Here is a 23,130-nt window from a genome sequence, read left to right on the forward strand (position 1 = left end):
AAATTTTAATGATTATCATCATTGCTAATGCTTGATGGGAAAGTAATTTCCTCCATGACTTCAAAGATTAAGGCTACACATTAATTTCCTCTAAATGTCTCCCTCATGTAGTCATAATACATCAATTTGTCTGATACTATACTTACAAATATACTCATATACCCATTATATATATATATATGTATATAGTCCTCATATACCCATAATATATCTATATATATTAAGTATATGGGTATACCCATATATTACTCATATACCCCTATGCCCATATATATATCCATAATATATTTACAAATCTTCAAAGTAAATTATATAAGTTAATTTATTGCTCTTTGATATGTAATTTTCTATTTTCTATACTAAATAACAGTGTTAAGACATTTAAAAATCCATCTCTTAATTTACATCATTCCAGACATTAGTCAATGAATTTATCGCTTATAATTTTAAGAATTTCAGTTAATTTCTCTCTTGGCTCTCAACTTTTTATACACTACTAAACAGTCATAATTTTAAAATTTTATTAAGAAGTCTCTGCCTCAGGTCATTTTAATAGTCCTTACCCAAAACTTTTCAAGTTCCATTATTCTTCAATATATCTTTAATTACTATTCATTGAAGTTTAGTTTATAAAGAGTTCATGAGCACAGCTTTCATTAGGTCTCTCTTGCATTCATTCCCTTTCTTTTTGACAACTGGTGGCCTCCCAGTCAACCCATCTAGCTCCACAGATATGCTGGGTCCTTGCTTTGGCTCCATTCTCCTGGCCATGTTTGTGGTCAGGTGTATCAGAGCAGGCAATTGGCCCCAGCCCCACCAGTCATCCCCTTCCCCTAGGAGTTCTGTGTTGGGACCAACTGAGCACCTCAATCTTTGGAAGGCTGAAACTGAAGGGTGCAGGATTCGTAAACTGCCATTTCATCACCATGTGATACACAATGAAAGAAAAATAGATCCATCAAAGATAAGAGACAATCAAGTCCCATTTTAGTGATTTCTAAGGCCCTGCCACATTACCATCCTTAGATTCAGTCCCAGTTTCCTTGTATAAAATCCCTCTTTTTGTTTAAACGAGTTCAGGTAAGGTTGCTATTATCTACAATTTAAAGAGCTGACTCTCAAGTGTTTAGACATCACCTTGAGACTCATCCTTGGTATACAAACATTCTCTAATGCAAAATATTTCATCTGCTATTTGCGCTAGTATTCACTCTATTGAGTGTAAAAGAAAAGTGAATAAAATCAGAAAATAAAACAAAAATTGATTAATTAAATCTTATTTATTCAAATGTCATTCAAGTACAATGATACTCTGCCGATAAAATGTAAAATGATATAGCCACTATTGAAAATCGTGTGGTGTTTCCTAAAAAGAATAAAACTAGAACTACATATGATGCAGCAATTCCACTTCCAGGTATATATACAAAAATTTTGATAGCAGGATTATGAAGAGATAATTTGTACATGTATGTTCATACCAATATCACCACAATAGCCAAGAGGTGGAAGTAACCCAAGTATACACAGATAATGAATCAATAAACAAAATGTGGTATACACATACAATGGAATATTATTTAGCTTTAAAAAGGAAGCAATCCTGTCACATGCTACAACATGGATGAACCTTGAGGACTTTATGTTAAATAAAATGAGCCAACCACAAGGACAAATACTGTTTGATTCCACTTATATGAAGTATTTAAAGTAGTCAAATTCACAGAAACAGAAAATAGAATGGTGGTTGCCAGGGCACTGAGAAAGATGGAAAAGGGGAGGTGTTGCTTTAGTTTCGCACGATGAAGAAGATGTGGAGAGCCACTGCACAGCAGTATGAATGGAAGTAACTTTATTGAATTGCAATCTTAAAAATGGATGAGATGACAAATTTTATGTTGGATATTTTTACCACACTTAAAAATTAAATAAGTAAAATTTTTAAAGTATATGTATAGAATTTTTTTTTAAAATTGTTTTAAGTCAAGACTAAAAATGACTAGGCATTTAAAAACAAAACAAACAAAAATCTCTCTTGAGAAAGGAAGGAGGTGTGGTTATAAAAGGGTAACACTAGGGATTTCTGTGGCAATATAACTTTTCTGTATTTTGACTGTGATGATGGATACATATAAAGGTGATAAACTGTATACAACTAAATACATACACACAAATGAGTACGAGTGTACAATACTGGTGAAATTTGAAAAAGTTTGGTGGATTGCATCAATGTTAATATCCCAGTTTTGATATAATACTGTGCTTTTCCAAGATGTTCCAAGGGGGTGAAGAGTACATAGGATCTCTCTGTTATTTCTTACAATTGCATGTAAATCTACAATTATCTTCAAAAAAGTAAATTTTGTTTAAGAAAAAGAAGGAAGATACCAAATTCTTAAGAACTGACACTTAGAATGGACTCACATCATTCAAAATCATTTCATGGGAGACACCTGATACATCTTTCTATGTACAATAAAGCACCATGCATGCTTCTCAATGGTGTAAGAGATAGATGCTGGTGATTAAGGAAAAATAGACAAAGCTTGCCTTTTAAAAGTTTTTTTCTCTTCTAGTTTTCAGGGAAATAGTGCTTTACTGCTATTACTCTCAATCAAATGAATTCAACTTATAATAAATGCATTAAAGACAAAAAGGCTTACCTTGCTCAGAAGATAAAATCTGTATTAAAAAGATATAATTTTCCAAAGCGAACCTAATAAAGAACATAAGGGAGTAATCATTTGCTATGGGGGGAGGTGGTGCTCTAAGAAAAGGAAAGGCTCTGCAACAGAATGTAATCCTAATAAGTCAACAATTTGCCTTGTATCCTAAGACCACTTCTAACAGCTTATCAGGCCAAACCCCCAGAAGCAGTTTTCTTTGTTGTCCTTGTAATACTAGTAGAATATAAATTTCTTGACTTATATTTCACACTATACTCTCACACCGTGAGATTATTTGACACTATCAAGTAATACTCTTTGCTTACTGAGTATATAGCTACTGACCTCAAAAATAAATTTACCTATCATAATAATTAGAAGTAAATTTTAAAATTAATGTTTTATAAAACCCTAAGATATCAAAGAATTATACAACTAAAATGGAATCTTAAATGGTCTTCTAATGACCAGTCCAGGATTATCTCTAAACCTGACTGAGTACAAAGTACCTAAACTCAAATTTACTTTTATGTTTCTTTCTCTTTTCTAAAAAAATCATGCTATTTATCAAGAAAAAATTAAACTCCACTGAAAATATGTGCAATGAATTTAGGTTTCATGTTATTACTATTATTTACAATTACCTGATATTTTAACACAACCCTGACAATGAACAGGGCCTCTGAGTATCTTGATCTACTCTGGATAAACAAGTCAGTCCAAATTCTACTCACTATTGGCAAACTCAGGAAACCTACCGTGTTAGTTCAGGTGAAAAGAATGCAGGATCCTTAGAGCCAAAAAAGATGCTCAAAAACCTTAAAGGAAGAGTAAGTACTAAGAGGATAGGAGTTAAATATCACAACCTTTCCTTTAACTATCTAGATCCTACAGCTAACCTGAACATACAGAGAGAGGCCCACAGGTTTTTCTTTCCATCTACACCACTCCTAATCCAAGCTTCTGGCAATAAAGCAACAAGGAAAGGAGGAAGCTAGAGGGAGCCTTTGCTGGTGCTAAACAAATACAAAGCAAAATTTTAAAAACACAATGCAAAGAATGGAAATCCTGAAGCATGCCATCCATACAATTGCTTTAATTACATGGAAGAAATATCCTTTCTTCCTGGGCATATCTTATGACGCTCTGGTTATTTTTCCCTATTCAAGGCTGCCCATAATCCTCATCTTAAACTAGTTTTGCCTGGATTTTTGCAGTGTGTTTGTTTACTTTTTACAGGGATAAGAGGTAGGAGAGGTAATTTGTTCCAGCCTCCAAACAATACCAGAAATAGTCCTGCTTGTAATCTGCATCTGTCATCAGCCCTGGTTGCCAACTCACTCAGAAATTATATTCTGTGCTTTTGATTTTAATTCTTGGAAAAGTTATGTATGACAAATGAACTTTTCTAGATGTCTAGAATATATTAACTAAGTAAAAACAAGTCAAAATGGTACATATTGTTTGATCCTATTTGTTTAAAAAACTGTTTATATATGTACATAAAATGTATAAATAAACAAAAGACTTAACAATGGTTATCTTTTAAAGATAAGATAGGAGATGAATAATATTGTGTGTATATATATATTTCTTTAAGCTTTTATTTATTTTTAGACAGGGAAGAGAGGGAGAAAGAGAGAGGGAAACATCAATGTGTGGTTGCCTCTCATGCACCCCCTGCAAGGAGAGCCAGCCCGCAACCCAGGCATGTGCCCTGATCTGGGAATTGAACCTGCAACCCTTTGGTTCACAGACTGGTGCTCAATCCACTAAGTTATGTCAGCCAGAGCTATATTCCTTATTATTTATTTTTACCAACCTGCCTTAAATGCTTTTTACTGCAAATATACTGTCTTTAAAAAATAGTTTTTCATTCTATAATTCATCAAAGCCAAAGGTTTTTCAACCCAGACAGCTCATGTAAATTACCCATAAAGTAACTAAAACTCTCTGGAGGTAGGACCTAAACTACCATGTTTTTAATCAACTCTAACAAGTAATCATGGCATGCAATAGAGACAGAAATCACTACTTTATGCTACAGGTTCATAGAGGTTTTTATTTTTAAAAAATCTAAAAGTCATAAAACAAGGAAACAGAACTTCTGGTCAAGATGGTGGCATAGACACACATGACTCCCCACTTTGCACAACCACATCAAAATTACAACTAAAATATAGAAAAGACATCATTCAGAACCACCAGAAATTAAGTTGAATGGGATTCTGACAACTACAGAATTAAACCACATTCATCGAGACTGAGCCGGCAGGTTAGTACCATATCTGAGACTCCTAATCAACCTGGCTAACAGTGTTTGACCTGCCTCAGAGATTCCCAGGGACTCCACCCCACCCAAGCTGCGTTTCCATATGAACCACTAGTCTTGGCTCATGCTTTGCAACTTCCTAAATCCTATCAAACAAGCAACAGCTGGCTTCAGTGAGCCCCAGGCACTGCACTGATTCACAGCTTGGCTTGCCTGGGAATCTACAAGCCCAGCACAAGTAGCAGCCATCTCAGATTGCTTTATAGCTCAGGAAGGGTGGCCCAGGCAAACACCAGTGGGGGCTTACCTTGGCCTGCATCACCTGGGAAAACCCAGGGCCAACACACCCAGTGGACAGCTACGGACCACCTGGGAGCACCACAACCCTGCCCCACACAGATGATCCTCTACAGAGAGCAAAGGTTGGTGGTAAGTGGTCACAGCCAACCCTTACAACTGACTGGCCTGGGGAAATCCCTCCCATTGATCTGCCAACAGCAACCAAGGCTCAACTACAAGAGGAGGGAATACTCAGGCCACACAAAGCACCTAGCTTGGATAATAGAGGAGGATGTGCCACAGGATCCTATGCAACACCTACTACATTAGGTCACACTACCAAGACACAGAGTCAAATCACTTCTACCTAATACATAGAAACAAACACAGGGAGGCTGCCAAAACAAGGAAACAAAGAAACATGGCCCAAATTAAAGAGCAGATCAAAACTCTAGAAAAAGAACTAAATGAAATGGAAATAAGCAATTTATCAGATGTAGAGTTCAAAACACTAGTTATGAGGATGCTCAAGGAACTTAGGACTTCGGCAGCATAGAAAAGATTCAGTCAAAAATGAAAGATACACTTTTTGAAATAAAGAACAATTTACAGGGAAACAACAGTAAAGCGATGAAACTGAGATTCAAATCAATGATACAAAACATAAGGAAGCAAAAAACAACCAATCAGAGCATCAAGAAGAACAAAGAATCTAAAAAAATGAGGATAGAATAAGCGGCCTGAGGGACAACTTCAAGAGGTTCAACATTTGCATCATAGGGGTGCCAGAAGGAGAAAAGAAGAGCAAGAAATTGGAAAACTATTTGAAAAATAATTAAACAAAATGTCCCTAATTTGGTGAAGGAAATAAGAGATGCAAGTCCAGGAAGCACAGAGAGTCCCAAAGAAGATGGATCCAAAGAGTCCCATTCCAAAACACATCATAATTAAAAGCCAAAGAATAAAGATAAAAAGAGGATCCTAAAAGCAACAAAAGAAAAGAAGTTAGTTGCATACAGGAGAGTTCCCATAGAGACTGTCAGCTGATTTCTCAAAAGAAACTTTGCAGGCTAGATGAGACTGGTAAGCACTATTCAAAGTCATGAAAAGCAGGGACCTACAGCCAAGATTGCTCTACCCAGCATAGATATCATTTAGAATCGAAGGGCAGATAAAGAGCTTCCCAGACAAGAAAAAGCTAAATGAGTTCAGCATCACCAAACCATTATTATATGAAATGTTAAAGGGATTTATTTAAGAAAAAGATCAGAACCGTGAACAATAAAATGGCAATAAATACATATCTATCAACAATTGGATCAAAAAAACAAACTAAGCAAACAGGAAGAACAGAGACAGAATCATGGATACAAAGAGTGTTTTGTTGGTTGCCATATGGGAGGGGATGTGGAGGAATAGGGGGAGTGGTGAGGGGATTAAGTGTTGGGAACCACCCTGTCTGGTTTCAGGAGCTGTAACCCCCCGTGGCTAAGGCTGAGTGGGAGATCTTCAGACCAGGAGACACTAAGGAAACAAGCTTATCTCCCTGGCAGGAGCACTGTCTGCTCCTTGCCTGGCCCCCGTTGCTTGGTCGGTTAGCCAATGACGGGGAACATTCCTCAGAGGAGAATGGATCTAAGCCAGGCACGATCACGTGGGAAGGCCCTCAGGGAAAGATTCAGGGGGCTGTGGAAAAGAGGGGGTGATCAACCCCCACACCCCGGCTTTGACAAAGCCTGAGTCCTCATTCTGCCTGTGAGACAACCAAATCTCCCGGTTGCCTTTGTTTCCTTTGGCCGACTCAAGCCTATAACAATAACAAGGGGTGGTACAATCCACACTGGGGACTGAGGGCTTCCCAGGATGATCACACCTGAAAAAGGAATATGCAAGATCCTGTGAAACCTGCTTGCTGAGGATGCTCTTAATTAGATTATGAAGGCCTGGGCAGGGAATGAATTTAGCCTCTTAAGTTCTGTAGTTTTTTAGGTGATAAGACCCCAACTCAGTGGGGGCCATTTTTAGCCCTTTGAACGTTATCTATCTGTTTGATCTTCACTGTTAGACTATGGTTAATAAGCTGTATTCATGTTCCTACCCAATACGACCTAATAAAATCCTACTCAGGCAGTGGCTCGGGCGCTCTCCCATCTTTAGAGAGAGTGGCTGTGCTGTCCCCATTCCTCTACAGGACTCAGTAGTCCGTGTGTATTTCTCTCGTATCTCGAGCATTCGCAGCAGCCGCAGATACTGCTGGCCAGTATCTGCCACAATTAAGAAGTACAAATAGGTAAGTTATAGAATAGCCATGTGGGTGTAAAGTTTGACAGGCAATAGAGTAGCCAAAGAACTTACATGCAAGACCCATGGACATGCACACTGGTGGGGGGGCTGCCTGAGGGAGTAAGGGGTGCTGGGTGGAGGGGGGACAAAAGGTGAAAAATCTGGACAACTATAATAGCATAGTCAATAAAATATAATTAAAAAATAAGGAATGTATCTTATTAAACAAACACTAAATATATTTTTAATCCTTTGTAGAGTATCTAACCCTTTACTATTATTAGCAAGTAAATACTAAAAACTTACTATGCATTCAACATTCTCTAAGCCTCAAGCTGAAGATACCATACCAGTAAGACTATTTGGGGGCTGTTCATAATTTTTTACCTTCCTTACAGAAATGGTCTACATTACATATTTAAGTAATCCATGTTTAAAATTAGGTTATACCAATATCTCAAACTTTTTTTTCATTCTAGACAATCTTAAGGTGTGCAACTTGCTCTCCTTCATTTCAAATAGCAGTCTGACTTCTCAATTTGGGGCTATATCTCACAGAGTTGGCTTATTAGATTCTCAGGAAGATAATGCAGTTATAACTGAAAAAGCCCCCAGATCAGGGTTTGGCCTCAGATAGGGCCCACAAGCTATACCTGGCTCACAACCTGTTTCTGTACAGTCTGTAAGCTAAAAATGTTTTTCACATTTTGAAATGGTTGAAAAAACTGGAAAACAGTATTTCAAAGCACATGTTAATTCATGTTTTCTATGGCTTTTTTCATGCTACAATGGCAAAGTTGAGTAGTTTTGGCAGAGACCATATGGCCAGCTAAGCCAAAAATATTTACTGCGATTACTATATGTTAAATATGTTGAATACTAGTCCTTTACAAAAAAGTTGCTGATTTCTGATCTAGATGATTTTGATATATGTCCCAGGGGGCTGAGTTGCCCCACACCCTATTGAAAATTACTATTATGGAACTTTCATATATTATCAGGAGCTGACACTTGGGGTGTTTAATTAATGATACCTTAATGGTATATATTCTAATACTTCAGGTTCTTCAGACCACAGTATGCAGCTGATATTATGGGATACTGTGGGAGTCCCGAGCCAGGAGGAGGAATATCAAGGAATCATTGCAAGAGAATACACTGTTACACCAGAATTTTAAAAAATAAACAAGATTAACCAAATTATAAATGTACTGGAGATGGAATGAGGGTGAGAAATGGGGAGTGGGTGCTCTCAGCTAATGGTCCTCAGCTATGGTCCTTGGCTATGTGTTGGAATGACTTGGCAGAGCTAAATAAAATACCACCCCCAGAAATTCTGATGTACTTGGGCATGAGAAGTTTTTCAAGTTCTCCAGGTGACTCTTGTGCAGAGCCAAGAGTGAGAAATAACTGCTCTAAGACATACTGACCAAATCATGGAATTATATGCGATGGAGAATATGAAACTGTAAATGCTCTGGTCATCCTGAGGCTGCCCTCACCTGATAGCTTAAGTCTTTTGCTTTGAATAAGAGAAGATGACAAGAAGCAGACAAGGCTTCAGATACAGGGAACAGTGTGGCTACCATGGTTCTGAAAGGAAAAATACTGATAGTCCAATTCTCAAGATCCTAATACACTGAGATTGCCATAGACTAAAATTGGACCAGGACAGCGGAGAAATCCTCTTGTCCCCATCATGAGCCTAACACTAAGTAGCAAGTAACAGGAGTAGTCTGCCACTGAAGGAAGGGAAGTGCATGGACAGACAGCCCTTCTGTGCAGAGATAGCTAAAACCTGACATGAAGCATTAGCACTGAGAATTACCCTGCAGCACCTAGTTCCTACCCTAAAGACAAGGCAACAACAATTTCTAAAGGATTTAAAGCATGTGGTTCACTGAAGGTAACCATAACAACAGCAAAATTCAAATTCAGATTACTCCTGAGTAGATTAAATCAACACTTCACACTTCTGGTCTAACAGAAGAAGCAGCCCATTTGCTGGCATAAATAGTACATACCTCAGTCTCTACTGTTTGCATACAAAGTCCCACGTTTAATAAAAATTATGAAACACCCCCAAAAAGTGGGAAAAACAATCCACTGTTAAGAAGTAAAGTGATCAACAAAACTGGACCCAGAGATGACCCAGATTTTAGAACAACCAAAGACTTTAAAATAACTATAATTACATGGGCAACTCATGTGAACAGGTAAGACATTCCAGCAGAGAGATGGAAATTCCAAGAAAAAGACAAATGGAAATAGTAGAAATTTAAAAAATACAACAAAAAATATTATCTGAGATGAAGAATTCCTTTAATGAGCTCTCCAGCAGACTTGACACAGCTAAGCAAAGAATTGGTGAACTTACAGATGCATCAACAGAAATTATTCCAACTGAAATGCAACAGGAGAGGAAAGAAGAGGAACCATCCAAGATCTATGGAACAATTTCAAATGGTTTAACATAACTGGAGTCCCAAATGGAGAAGGAAAATATGTGAAGAAAGTGGCTGAAAATTTTCTAAAAGTAACAAAAGATAACAAACCACAACTAAGACTGAAGGAATCCAAGCAAGGTAAAGGCCTCCCAAAGAACCAAAAACAATGAAACAAAAATAAACCACACACACACACACACATACACACCCCTAGATGTACCACAACAAAATAACTGGAAATCAAAGATAAAGAAAGAATATTGAAGGCTAGAGGAAAAGAGATATAATAGACACAGAGGAACAAAGATAAAAAGTACAGCAAACTTCTCATCAGAAACTATTAAACCAGAACACAGTAGAGTGGCATTTTTAAAACATACTGAAAGGAAAAAAAAACTGTAGAGCCAGAAATCTATATTCAAGAGAAATACCTTTCAAAATTGAAAGTGAAATAAAGACTTTTTATCCAAAAAGAGAAAAGTTGGGAGAATTAACTGCCAACAGGCCTGTGCAACAAAAGATATTAAATGAAATTCTCCAGACAGAAGAAATATACTACTACATGGAATCCTGAGTAACAAAGAAGTAACAAAAAATGAATAACAAAGAAGGTAAACATAAAAGACATGTTTTCTTATTTTTAATCATTCTAACATTTTAATCACATTTCAAAATAAGTTGCTGTCTTTGCACTTAAAACTTCATTTAATAAAAAGTTAAGCTGTTTTCAATATGTAATAGTGGTCTTCTTGTGCTTCTTTAAAAAAGTGCAAAAACACTACGCTTTAAATTTAATTGTGACCTCTTCAAGAGCTGTTTTAATATATTATCTCTCTTAAAGTTAATTATGTAATTTCAAACTATAAATTGCAGTACTCATCATTGAATAATAAGATTCTTACAAAAACAAGCTTTTAATTTAAAACTATCTAAATATTAATTTTATGGAAATAAGGTTAATTTATTTAAAATAGTTCAAAAATTTCTCCATATTTAAGCCATAGCAACTATCTTCCTAAAGAGGCCATTCAGTTTGTTCTTCCTCATAACTGATTAGTTACTCAGTTACAAAAGTATAAGGTTTTAAAGTCAGAATATGAATCTACTATAAAATTATACCACAGTTTTAACTGTTATTACTTGTATGCTTTCAAGCATCTTAAATTATACATTTTACAACACATTTTAGTCACTGACCTAAAAAAAAAACTCAGCAAATGATAATGTTTTACAATCTCATGACACAAGATTTCTAAAAGATATTTACACTGAATACTGAAAAATGAACTTTTACACAAATGAACAGAACTTATAATGAAACTCCCAATATAACAAATTCCTAAAATTAAATCCACCTAAGAGACCAAATGAATGGCAGATCTGAAAATAAAAGCACAACCAGAAAAACTAAGCAAGTAATGCACAAGCACTGTCAAGAACAGTCACCTCTTAGGTGTTTTGACAGTAATCCTGAGTGAGCAGTTTTATTTTTTAACCCCACACTGGGATTAAAAAATAACATAACTTCAGAACTGGAAGGGATCTTCAGATACTGAATCCAGTCTCCTAAACCAAATTTTAAGAAGGCCTAATTCTAAGAAATATTCTATGGTACTGGAAAACAAAGGTTTTCTAGGTCCTAAACCTCAACCTATGAATTCCCATATTAAAGATATGAATAAATCCCCCCAAAAAAGTTTATTTTTAAAGATTAAAAAGTTTACATGCAAATATAAATGTTTTTGTTAGCTCATAGTAAAATCTCTAAACTTTTTCTCAATTCTTTAAAATGTCCAAATCAGCTTTCAACATGAAACTTGCTGGAATTAGGTTGTATTATGGATGAGAAAACCCAGGCCTTGGAAATAGGTGGTTTCTCTGGAGTACAAAAGCTAATTAGGAGCATTCAAAGATAAAACTCAGATTCTTGACTTACAAGCTCAAGGATCCTAGTGCTTATTTAGACTCTTTATTTGCATAAAGAAATGTAGCAGAACCCATATTACACTATGGGGGAAATTCCAATAGCTGCTCATATGTAAATATTTACATAAATAGTGTTATAATCCTCCCATAAACTTCAGGCTTAATATAAGCTGTCTAGAGTTTTTTAAAAAGATTTTATTTATTTTTAGATAGAGGGGAAGGGCAGGAGAAAGAGAGGGAGAGAAACATCAATGTGTGGTTACCTCTCATGTGGCACCCATTAGAGACCAGGCCCCCAACCCAGGCATGTGCCCTGACTGGGAATCAAACCGGTGACCCTTTGGTTCACAGCCTGCACTCAATCCACTGAGCTACAACAGCCGGGGCTGTCTAGAATTTTTTAAATACAATTATTTAAAGAGAATTATTATCTATAGCTAATAGTTTATAGAAATAAACATGTTTAAAAGATATAACCCTGATGTTAAAAGACAGTCACTTAAAAAAAACTGGTATAGCATTGACTTGGAAATATATGAATCATTTAAAATGAAATTTTAGTAAGTTTTTAACTATACTAAATACTCCATATTAACATGCATTATATATTCTAATAGCTACCAATTGATCACAAAAAGCTTATTTTTAAAAATCAGGTGTTCCCAAGCCTTGAACCCTCAATAACAAAATCACCTGAAAAGCTAGTTAAAATGGTATTGAGTTGGCTAAAAGTTTGTTTAGTTTTTTCCTTATGATGGCTCTAATAGTGCTTAGTTGTTTTTAACTTCATTCGAAACAATTTTGTTAGATTGTACTGTGACAGCTGTCATATCAGCATGCATTAAAAAAACTTATCAGAATTGTTGACTTTTGTGCAGCTATTTTAATATTGAACATGGAAGAAGATATGCAACATTTTCAACATATTATACCTTTTTATTTCAAGGAAGGTTAAAAACACAACTGAAACGCAAAAAAAAAGAGAAAAAAATTTATACAGTGTATGGAAAAGATGCTGCGACTGATCAAACATGCCAAAAGTAGTTTGTGAAGTTTCTTGGTTACTATTGACATTTTGGCCAAATATGCATTGGAAGATGTTTAGCAGCACTCCTGGCCTCTACCCACTAGAAGCCAATAGCAGGAGATAGTCAACATACTCAAAATATTTAAATCAATAGTTATCGGTGAAAATGAAAAACATGTTTTTTATTTTACAGAGAAAACTAACAGACTTTTTGGCCAACCCAATAGTTTCTAGCTTCTGTTCTCAAAGATCGTAATTCCATAGACATGGGCTGAGACCCTAGATCTGTACCTTTAACCATCCCCAGGTGATTCCAATATGTAGCAAAGTTTGGATATCATGTCGGAGCCTCTAAAGCACAGGTGGCAATCACAAGCCCCGAATCTAGCCGTACACCTGGTTGCATCCGCCCGGCACCTTGTTTCTACCTGGTGGCAGTGCCCAGCTCTCACTTAACTGTCAAGGAGTAGTTATGTTTATACAGTCCTAAAATTACATTTGGCCCTTTGAAGGCAACTGTGAGCCTGATGTGGCCCCCCAGTGAGAATGAGTTTGACACTCCCACTCTAAAGTAATACATGGTAGGGGATGGAAAGGGAGAGAATTTTATAATGAAAATCCAGTTTCAGATTACTGATAAAAACATCTTAGCTGGACATAATTAGTCAAGTAATACTTTTAAACCATCCTATGAGCAGTTCACCTCCCCTTTCTCTCCATCATCCAATAAACAGGTTCTTTCTCTACTCTCTACCTCTTCTGTTGCCTTCAAAATCCCTCTACCTGGTCCTCTCTGAACTCAACAAGCCACAAAAGTATTACTTAACCTGATGGTTAGTCAGTGTCTCTAGACCATGAGCTCCTTATGGGCAACAATCGATATTTTCATCTTTGCTTATCAGTATTTACCAAAGACTGACACATGACTTAAGATCAAGAAATAGCCAACAAGATTAACCCTTGAAAATGCTAGAACACTGACTGCTTTTTAGTATAATTCTTCAATTTATCAAGATGGTTTTTGTTTTTTCAAGATACCTGTTTCTCTTACAGATGCTTCATAGTCTTACCCACTATGTTACCTCCAGTCTCCCCTTTCAGGGCCTCATTCTCTTCTCCCTGCATCTACCTTTAAGGCTGTGGTAGCCAGGCTCTAGGAGGCCCCAGTGACCCTCATCCAATATTCACATCCTGGTACAGTCCCCTGGGCACCATACCAGAGCTGGTCTGGGTGACCAAGAGAGTACAGAAGTGATGGTATATGACTCCCAAAAGACACTTCCAAGATTAGATTATGAGAGACCCTGTGACTTCTGTTCTAGTTTCTCTCCCTGATCATTTGCTATGGCAAAAGTTATATTATGAGCAGCTCTGTGAAGAGGCCCACATGGTGAGGACTCACAGCTCTTGCCAACAGCACATGAATGTGCCTGGAGGCCAGCTGAGCCTGCAGCACTAGCAGGCTCAGCACTGTGCCGCAACTGCAGTCTAGACTGACAGCTTGACTGTTAACACTGTAAGATGCTGAGCCAGAACCAGCAAAACCATTCCCAGATTCCTAAGCATCAAAAACTGTGAGAAAATGAATGTCTTGTTTTAAGCTTCTACATTCTGGGGTAAATTGTTACCCAAGAATAAATAATATAAAGACTTGTAAATTCATATTCACTAGACAATAAGTCTCCTAGAAAAGTCATGATATATTATTTATCGTATCTCTGACAGCACCATGTCCACTATAGTTACTCAAATGTTTGCTGAATTGGATTGACTGATAATTTTTTCAAGTCCTGCATGATTCTCTCTGTAAGCAGGGGCAAGGAAATTGTCTATGACAGTTTCTTTACTTTACAAAATGGATTCAATAATGGTTCTTACTCACAGGATTATCACGAGGATCAAATAAAATAACACATGCAACAGTCTCATAACAACGCCTACCACACTAAAAAGTGTTCAATGTTGTTAACTACTAACAGTAAAAATTTCTAAAAAAGGAATGTATCACTCTCTTCCCTCAGTACTGAAACCCTGAAAATGAGTTTTTTAATGTAAGAATTATTTACAAAGCTATGTCAGGATTATAAAATAAACTTAGAAAACTGATTTACCTTCAAACATTGAGACTGCATATCAAGTGAAAAGAGATACTGGGTATGTTACAAGGTCATGTTAATTGATCCAGCCATCTATATATATCCCTCAGAAAAGTATTTTCACTCTTCCCAGTCTTATTACAATAAGCATATAACATGCTCCTAGGTTATCCTCCAAGATTTATATTATAAGAACAAAAGCAATTGGATCCAGGTAAAAGACTGGTTCTTCCTACTTGCATGAAATTTGGCGAAAAACCTCTGTTTCAAGCTTCATCTACTTTGCTAAGGTCACTGGAGTTTGAGAGTCTAATGAGAACTCTCAACTGTGTTGTGGCTGCCTCTGTCCACTCTATGATTTCTATTGTTAAAATATTCAGTCATTAAAAATAAATAATTAGCCTATCACACCTCAACAAAGCAAAGATAAATTTATTTTCTGATAGTTAACTATTAAGTATTAAAACATCAAAATCATAGCTTAGACAATCCTAAGACTTATCCAGAAATTGCTTTAGATTTAAAACATGTCACTGGGGCCTTAGACTTAGTATTGCCAGAGGATATGGATGTATGATTCAAAGATAATGAAATGAGAACTTTAAAAATCTGAAGATGAAAATTCTAATTTTTAAAAAATTACAGTAGCTTCATTCTCAGTAAGATATACAACCTTCCAGAAAGCAAACTTCTATAAAGTACAAATCATACCAGTACTTATTAACTGGCTCTGTACCACAAAAGAATACAGGACTTTTTCACATGTATTTCAGAAACAGTAAATTTTGGGGTCCAGTACAATATTGAAAAGTAGTACTTGTTTTTAAGGTTACATTTACAAAACATAAATACCTATAAGTAGCCATTTGAAATAATTTTATCTACATAAACTCACCTCCAATAATAAAGCATTTAGGAAGAGGAATTTAACATAACTGTGAATAAGGAGACGAAGTAAGGCGGACAGGAGCAATCTTGCTTGGGAGCAGTAGGCTTTCCTAGCATGTGTGGATAATTCCAAATATGTATAGTAGATGCTATTTTTCTTCTTTCTCTTTTTTTGTTGACAATATTAACACTAAAGTGGCTTAGTAACTATAAATCTAAAAGGGAACTATAATAGTGTATATGTATGCATATTATAAACATAAACACACATATACATACACTGAGATGATTCCTTCCTTCCTGTTATAATTCCCAGCCTCCCAATGCTTACATTACTGATAAAAAGAGCACAGCACCTGCCCCCACCTTTGCTACTGCCACTGAGAGAGGAGATGAGCCTAAAGTCGGCCTTTGTCTTTTTTTTCCTCAGGGACCAATTATCCCTTTCCCAACACCAGCCTGGACCTGTGTTTATCCAGGGGTTTAAGAATCCTGCCTGTTTCTAAGTAAAAAAAATTCTTCTCTAAACCAAGTTTTGGTCAGAACACAAAGTTGAGAAAATAAAGGTAGAGCAAAACAAAGGAAAAGCAAAAGAATACATTCTACTGTAGATCACTTTTTTTAAAAACAAGGAAATCAAGTAACCCATGAAACTGAAAGAGTATACACATACTGACTCTAATTTTAGATTGAGGGGGCAGGGTATTTAGAGTAATTCAGAGAAAGAAAAACTATTTGAGAAAGAAAGCCAATATTTATGTCTCTAGTGAGTTAAAGACACATTTGACCTATACCCAGTTAACAATTTAGGAATCCTATGAAGCACACACTTTGGAAAGTGATGGATTCAGAAGAGAACTTTGTCAACGGTGACAGAGAGGGGGCCTCTGAATATTAATCTGCTCTATACAGAGTGCCAATCCTAGTGTCTTCTATGAGGAAGAAAAAATAAATAGCAGCCTGAACTTCGTAAGATTTCTAAAACTGAATATATAATAAATATGGATCACTAACTTTCAATAGGCAAAAGCAACTTAAAAATTTAGAAAGCATTATTATTCAACAATTCTTGCATTTTCTAGTATCTTTTATTAAGCTGGACAGAAATTATTGGATTGGCCCAAAAGTCCATTTGTTTTTTTCCATAAGGTGGCCCTAGTAGTACTTAGGTGTCTTTTAACTTCATTTGAAACAATTTTGTTAAGATTGTATTGTGACAGCTGTCATATCAGCATGCATTTTAAAAAAACTTACCAAAATTGGCAAATTTTTGTGTAGCCATTTAAATAGTGAAGGTGGAAGAAAATATGCAATATTTTTGGCATATTATGCTTTATTATTTTAAGAAAGGTAAAAACACAAATGAAATGCAAAAAAAAAAGATTTGTGCAGAGTATGGAGAAGGTACTGTGACTGATCATGTCAAAAGTGGTTTGAGAAGTTTCAGGCTGGATGGAGATTTCTCACTGGATGATGCTCCACAGTCGGGTAGACCAATTGAAGTTGATAGTGATCAAATGAAGACACTGAGAACAATCAATGTTCTACCACAGGGGAAAGAACCAACATACCCAAAATATCTAAATCAATAAAGTTATTGATAAAAATGAAAACTGTGTCTTTGATTTTATGGAAAAAAAGAAATGGACTTTTTGACCAACCTAACAGTTCCGGACACATACTTGGGCTCACTGGGACAAACACTGCAATACTTACCAGGCTATTCTTAAATACATTAAGATTAATCATCCAACAGACCTTCCTGGAAAAAAAAGCTACGTGGAACAAAAGGAAAAGGCACAGACCTAAGGGTCAGGGAAGGTTAGTTGTAGTCCTGCCTCTACCATTAAGTAACATTTTGATCCCTGCCACGTCACTTGAGTGTGACATTTGATATTTCTAAAAATGAAGCAGTTGAACTACATAACTTCTAGTTCTAAAATGTTAAGCTGGTTCTATTATCACTTTTTAAACATTTATTTCTATCAAAGTAATAGTCAAGACTGATTTCTAAAGGTTGGTTTCTAAGATTAAAAGGTCAATATAAAATTTTTCCTACTTCTCCTATGGGATCAGATACAAAAAGAAGAAGAAAATCACACCCATTAGTTTGTATAGGAAAATAGAGATGAGATTACATTCCTTTTTAATTAACTAGAATTCCTGTTAACGAGATTTCTATAAATTCATCAGTCATTTCTTGAATCCAAATCAGTCTGGTTCTCTACTATGTTCCTTTCTTTTAAGATTTTATTTACTTATTTTTAGAAAGGGAAGGGAGGGAGATAGAGAGAGAGAGAGAGAAACATCAATGTGCAGTTGCTGGGGGTCGTGGCCTGCAACCCAGGCATGTACCCTGACTGGGAATCGAACCTGCGACACTTTGGTTTGCAGCCTGCGCTCAATCCACTGAGCTACGCCAGCCAGGGCTATGTTCCTTTCTAATACCTGTTTCTCTTACAAGTTTATTGTGAAGACAAAAAATAGCTTCTGACCTAATAATATATTATCATAATTTGAAAAATTGTAATAATTCTTAACTCATTAGCTATCAGACGTAAGCAAATTACTCTTCATTTCAAAATCCAAATGTATAAAATAAAGATAAATATTCTCTCAAGATTGTTGAAAAGATTAAATAAAATACATGAAAGTATGGTTAACTACACAAAAAGGCACATGTTTTAAAGGTATGACAATTATTTATAAAAGTTACTGAAACATCTCATCCCCTAGTTAACAGCATATTTCCTCCAAAAGATGTAGCTGAAAAATAATGCAACTAGAATGTTTAAATCATGCAACTGTTAGGTATTATTTTAAAAAATAATTAAGATATATTGAGCATTTACTATGTGTCAGGAACTGTAATGCTAAGGTTCCAGAATGCAGTGATTAAGACATTGACTCCACACCCAAAAATCTCACAGTCTAGAAGAGATAAATAAAAATTATAATGTAATTGAAAGATATAATTAAAAAGCATATACAAGGAGAAGTAGCAGAAGGAAGCAATTAATTCATTGTCTGAGGAGGGTAAAGAGGAAGTAGCTATAGCATCCTAGAAAAAGGGAAAAAGTAAATCTGCAGGCAAAGACTGTTTTGAAAGCCTAGCTCAGCTATTTACTAGCTACATGATTTGAGGCAACTTAATTTACCTCTCCGGGCTTCTTTGTAAATCTACTTCGGAGGGTTACTCTGAAGATTAGAAATAATATATGTAAAGTAACTGACACATAGCGGGAACTATGTTTTAGTTGTTTTTTTTAATAGACCAAGTTCTAAATGGCATGGTAGGTAGCATATTTTGACTAACGATTAACCTACAGATGTCACCAGTATGGAGGCCATAATGAACCACATCAGAATATTACCACTTCCGAAGTCCATTTTTTAAGAAATGATGTGGTTCCTACCATGTGGTATACTTACCTTCTGGTGAAACATTTCTAATCTATTTCCTTCCCCATTTTTACTCTGAAAAATAAAATTTTGCATACTAACACTCTACTTATTTCCTAGAAGAGTTTTCATTTTCTCCTCAGTCCTAGTTTGGGATGTTTTGCACACCCTCTATGAAATGGCAAAGTCCAATGAGCAACTGACAATTCTTAAGATTGTACTAGGAGATAATAAGAGCTAACTCTGGGAGAAACTACTATTACTAATCTAATGACTGACTTATGGAACTAGAAGTAACTAGATAAGTGATTAGAATCTTAAAGTAAATATTTTAAAATATTGTCAAATCTAGCCAAGAGGTAAGTTACATTTACATTTTCTCTGTCTCCCAAAGTTAACTTTTTTCTAAATGCTCATCAATGAGCTAAGTCAGTCATTAACATGCACAAATCTACATGTATTCTTAACTCCTTATTCTCATTTCATTCAAAAACACATAATTAATACATTTGAAATATTAACAGTGAAAAAAATATGAGCAAAGCCATAAGATAAGGCAGTCTCTCCCTAAATTCAGTTGAGTCATGAAATGGTCTTTATGTCAATGTAGTTTTCCAAAACTCAGAACATGTTCCCAACCTTAAACCATCATGTAAGTTCAGTTTTCTCCAAGTTAAATAACCATGTCTTAAAAGTGAGGACACCATGAATCAATCGAGAATCTATGCTAATTTTATAGTTTCTACATTCAAGGAGATGAGAGTCTCTAAGTCATCCTTACATACACACGTATGTGTCCTGTCAAGACAGGTTATATCTATAGTATACCCTCCCTCATCTTTACCAGTTTGACATAATGCATTTTGAAATACCAGTATTCTACCAAAATCAGCTGCCTTACAGATTTTCAAGAATCAAATCCTGAGTATGTTTTTAAGTTTTTTCTCTGAGGATCAGGAACTGAGGAGTCACCAAATTGCAAACGAACCTCTTTCTTGAAACACTAATATTTGTAGGGTATTTTCTAAATTCAGAACTCAGATTATATCAATATAAGCATTTCCATATTAACAAAACTACAGTTTCTTCACAAAGCAAACCTAGAAATTTGATAAAAATATGACTATTATTGCTCACTTTTACAACTAGAAGTTCCTGTTAATTACTTTAATGCAGTTAAGCCCAATTCCCTCAAGAGAGCCTTGACAAAGGAAGGGAAATACACAAAATTATCAAATGTCACAGAGGCAGCAGCTTGAGGCCAGAGCGAGAGAGACAGACAAAAGGAAATAGCAGAAAGAGATATATATGGTAAAACTAAAATGCTTAGAATGCACTAGACCTTGGCCGAGCCCGACCCACAAATAATCAACTTGTCATCTGTATGTTCCCCCAAAATAAAATTAACAGTTGAAACAAAATGATCGTGAGCAGGAAACTTAAGTCCTGCATTCATCTGATATTTGCCAGAAAGAAAAAGATCTAAACAGCAAAAAGCAGAGTGTGTGTGTATGAATGTGTGCGCGCGAGGGGGAAGGCAGGGATAAATAGAAGCTAACTGTCCTGAAGTCTCAGCACCAATGCTGTTCCGTGCTTATACAGAAGGCAGGGCCATGGGGCCCTCCGCCAGCAAGGGAGATGGCAGGGGTCGTGGATACTCATTCCCCCACCCACCCGAGATTTGGAAGTCTCTGAATATCAGGGAACGGATGGTGGGCATCGGCGCCCCCGGAACCCACGCGGAGTAGATCCAATTAACACCTTCCACGACAGGACTTAGGACCGCGAATTCGCAAAAAGGCGGACAAGGGGGTGGGGCGGCAAGGAGCGCTTCCTCTGCTCTACATGGAGCAAGGAGGCAAAAGGTGGCACCGCATCCCTGTCCCCACCCCGGGCGCATCAATTACCCGTGAGGCTCCTCAGCACCGTCCCGTGAGCCCAGAGGCTCAGGACCTGCTGCACCGACAGGTTGATCATGGAGTGGTCACCCGCCTCCGTCTTCATCTTCCCCGGGGGACGCCCGCCGCCCTCTCCTCGGGCGCCGTGTGGCGGCGGCGGCTGTGAGGCTCCGGGAGCGGCGGCCGGTGCGCTGCTCCTCCAGGCCGCCGCCGCCGCGGGATAAGGCTGCGGGGCGACGGGCTGGGCGCTGCTCCTGCGGCCGATGGGCCTCCGGGGGGTGCCGCTCAGCGCGTCTCCCAGGCAGCCCCCTCCCCGCCGGGGAGACATTGAGGACAGCAGACGGGGGAGGGGAGGGAGCCGGGCGCTCTTCCCGCACGGCCCCCCAGTGACCACCCGGGGTGGAGGAGGCCGCTAATGCTCCCTCTCAGGGGCTGCCCCGCGACGCCGAGATCGGAGATCGGGCGCGGTAGGAGGCCGAGGTCACGCCGGGAGGCTCGGAGTGATGGGCAGCCGGCAGGTGCAGCCCCCGACGGAGTCCAGCTCATCACCGCCGGAGGACTAGGAGACCCGGGATCCGGAGGTGGCTGCGGCAGTGGCCTTGGCGGCACCTGCCGCCAGCCTGCCCACCCTCCGGCGGCCGACACTCGAGGAACCGCCCCCTCAACCCGCGGCCCCGGGCGGGCCGCTCTTGCGCGCGCGCACGGGTCCCGTCCTCCCTCCTCTCAGCGGAACCGGCTGCGCATGCTCTCTCTCCCCCTTCCCGCGACCCGCCGCCCTCCAACACCCCGCGGGTCTAGAAGTCCCCCACTCCCTCTCCCCGGGATCAGAGCTCGCGAGCCAGGCAGCGCCGAACAACCCTCCCGCAGTAGGGCGGATGGAAGCGCAGCCTGCGTCACTAGCGCCACCGCCGGGCCTCGCTGATGATTGGGTGCTCCAAGGGAACCACTTCCACAGCCCCCGCCCCCAGACTCGGGGCGGGTGCCCTGGGAGAGCTGGAGCCGAGCTGCCCTAGGCGCGCAAGGACCGCAGCGGTGCAGAAGCCCAGTCCTGCGTGGTGGTTACCCTAACTATGGGGGAAGCAAGGGGTGCTAAATCTCTTGAGATGGATTCTGTTAGTTCAGATCTTTGGCTTTGAATGAAATACTTTTGATACTGATGTTTGCATCTTTATTTGAAACGCGTATCTCAACATTTTAGATTTACGAATGTCAAGGGATTTTTTTTCTGAGTCAGGTGACTTAGGGGACTACCTGCAGAAAGTATTTTAAAGATATTGAAACAGAAATAAACCCTTTTTCATTCTTCCAGTTTTTCCTGCAATAAATACTTGGGGCTCGTGGTTCCGTGTTCCTAAAAACCTATTGATGTAGGGCTCACCTATATCCTATTCAGCGCTATTGCCTAATCTAGCTTATGCTTTTTTCATTGCAGTATTCTTTTTATCTAAATTGTAAAAAAAAAGAAAAAGAAAAAGAAAGAGAAAAGAGAAAGGGAAGGAAGGGAGGCAGGGAGGGAGGGAGGGAGGAAAGAAGGAAAGAGGAAAAAAATGTTTCTGTTATTTCTTCCCCCAGGACTTAAACTTTCTTCCCATTGTTTTCTCCGTTTCTTCATATGCAACGTTATCTGGAGGAGCTATCTAAAACCCAACAATAACAAACTAATCTCCTCCTTGATGTTTGAAACCTTTTAACTTTAAAAATTAAGTTGTGGCCATAATATATTCACTGTCACCCCCACCCCCAATTCCATCCTTATTCAACCGCTCTGCTATCTGTACATTTGTAAAGAAAATGTACAAAAGGAAGTGAACTTCGTGCTGAAGCTAAATCAAGTATACCTGGCAAAAAGCAGAAGTGTTGAATCTCTTGTAAGACTGTACTTTTGGTGACCACCTTAAAAATGATAATCATATATACATATTTGTGTATATGTATATCGTCTATAT

General features: G+C 37.9%; 1 protein-coding gene across 1 annotated transcript in view; it reads right to left on the reverse strand.

Annotated features, from left to right (window-relative positions):
- TMEM170B (transmembrane protein 170B) overlaps positions 1 to 21,894 on the reverse strand; it is a 36,807-nt gene extending 14,913 nt beyond the window's left edge. The window contains exon 1 of the mRNA XM_028514153.2: positions 21,194 to 21,894. Coding sequence (XP_028369954.1) covers positions 21,194 to 21,512 — 319 coding nt within the window. The 5' untranslated portion in view covers positions 21,513 to 21,894. The remainder of the gene's footprint in view (positions 1 to 21,193) is intronic.
- Positions 21,895 to 23,130: the final 1,236 nt, after the last annotated feature.

The sequence above is a fragment of the Phyllostomus discolor genome, chromosome 5 (assembly GCF_004126475.2).
Source record: "Phyllostomus discolor isolate MPI-MPIP mPhyDis1 chromosome 5, mPhyDis1.pri.v3, whole genome shotgun sequence".
NCBI classification, from domain to species: domain Eukaryota; kingdom Metazoa; phylum Chordata; class Mammalia; order Chiroptera; family Phyllostomidae; genus Phyllostomus; species Phyllostomus discolor.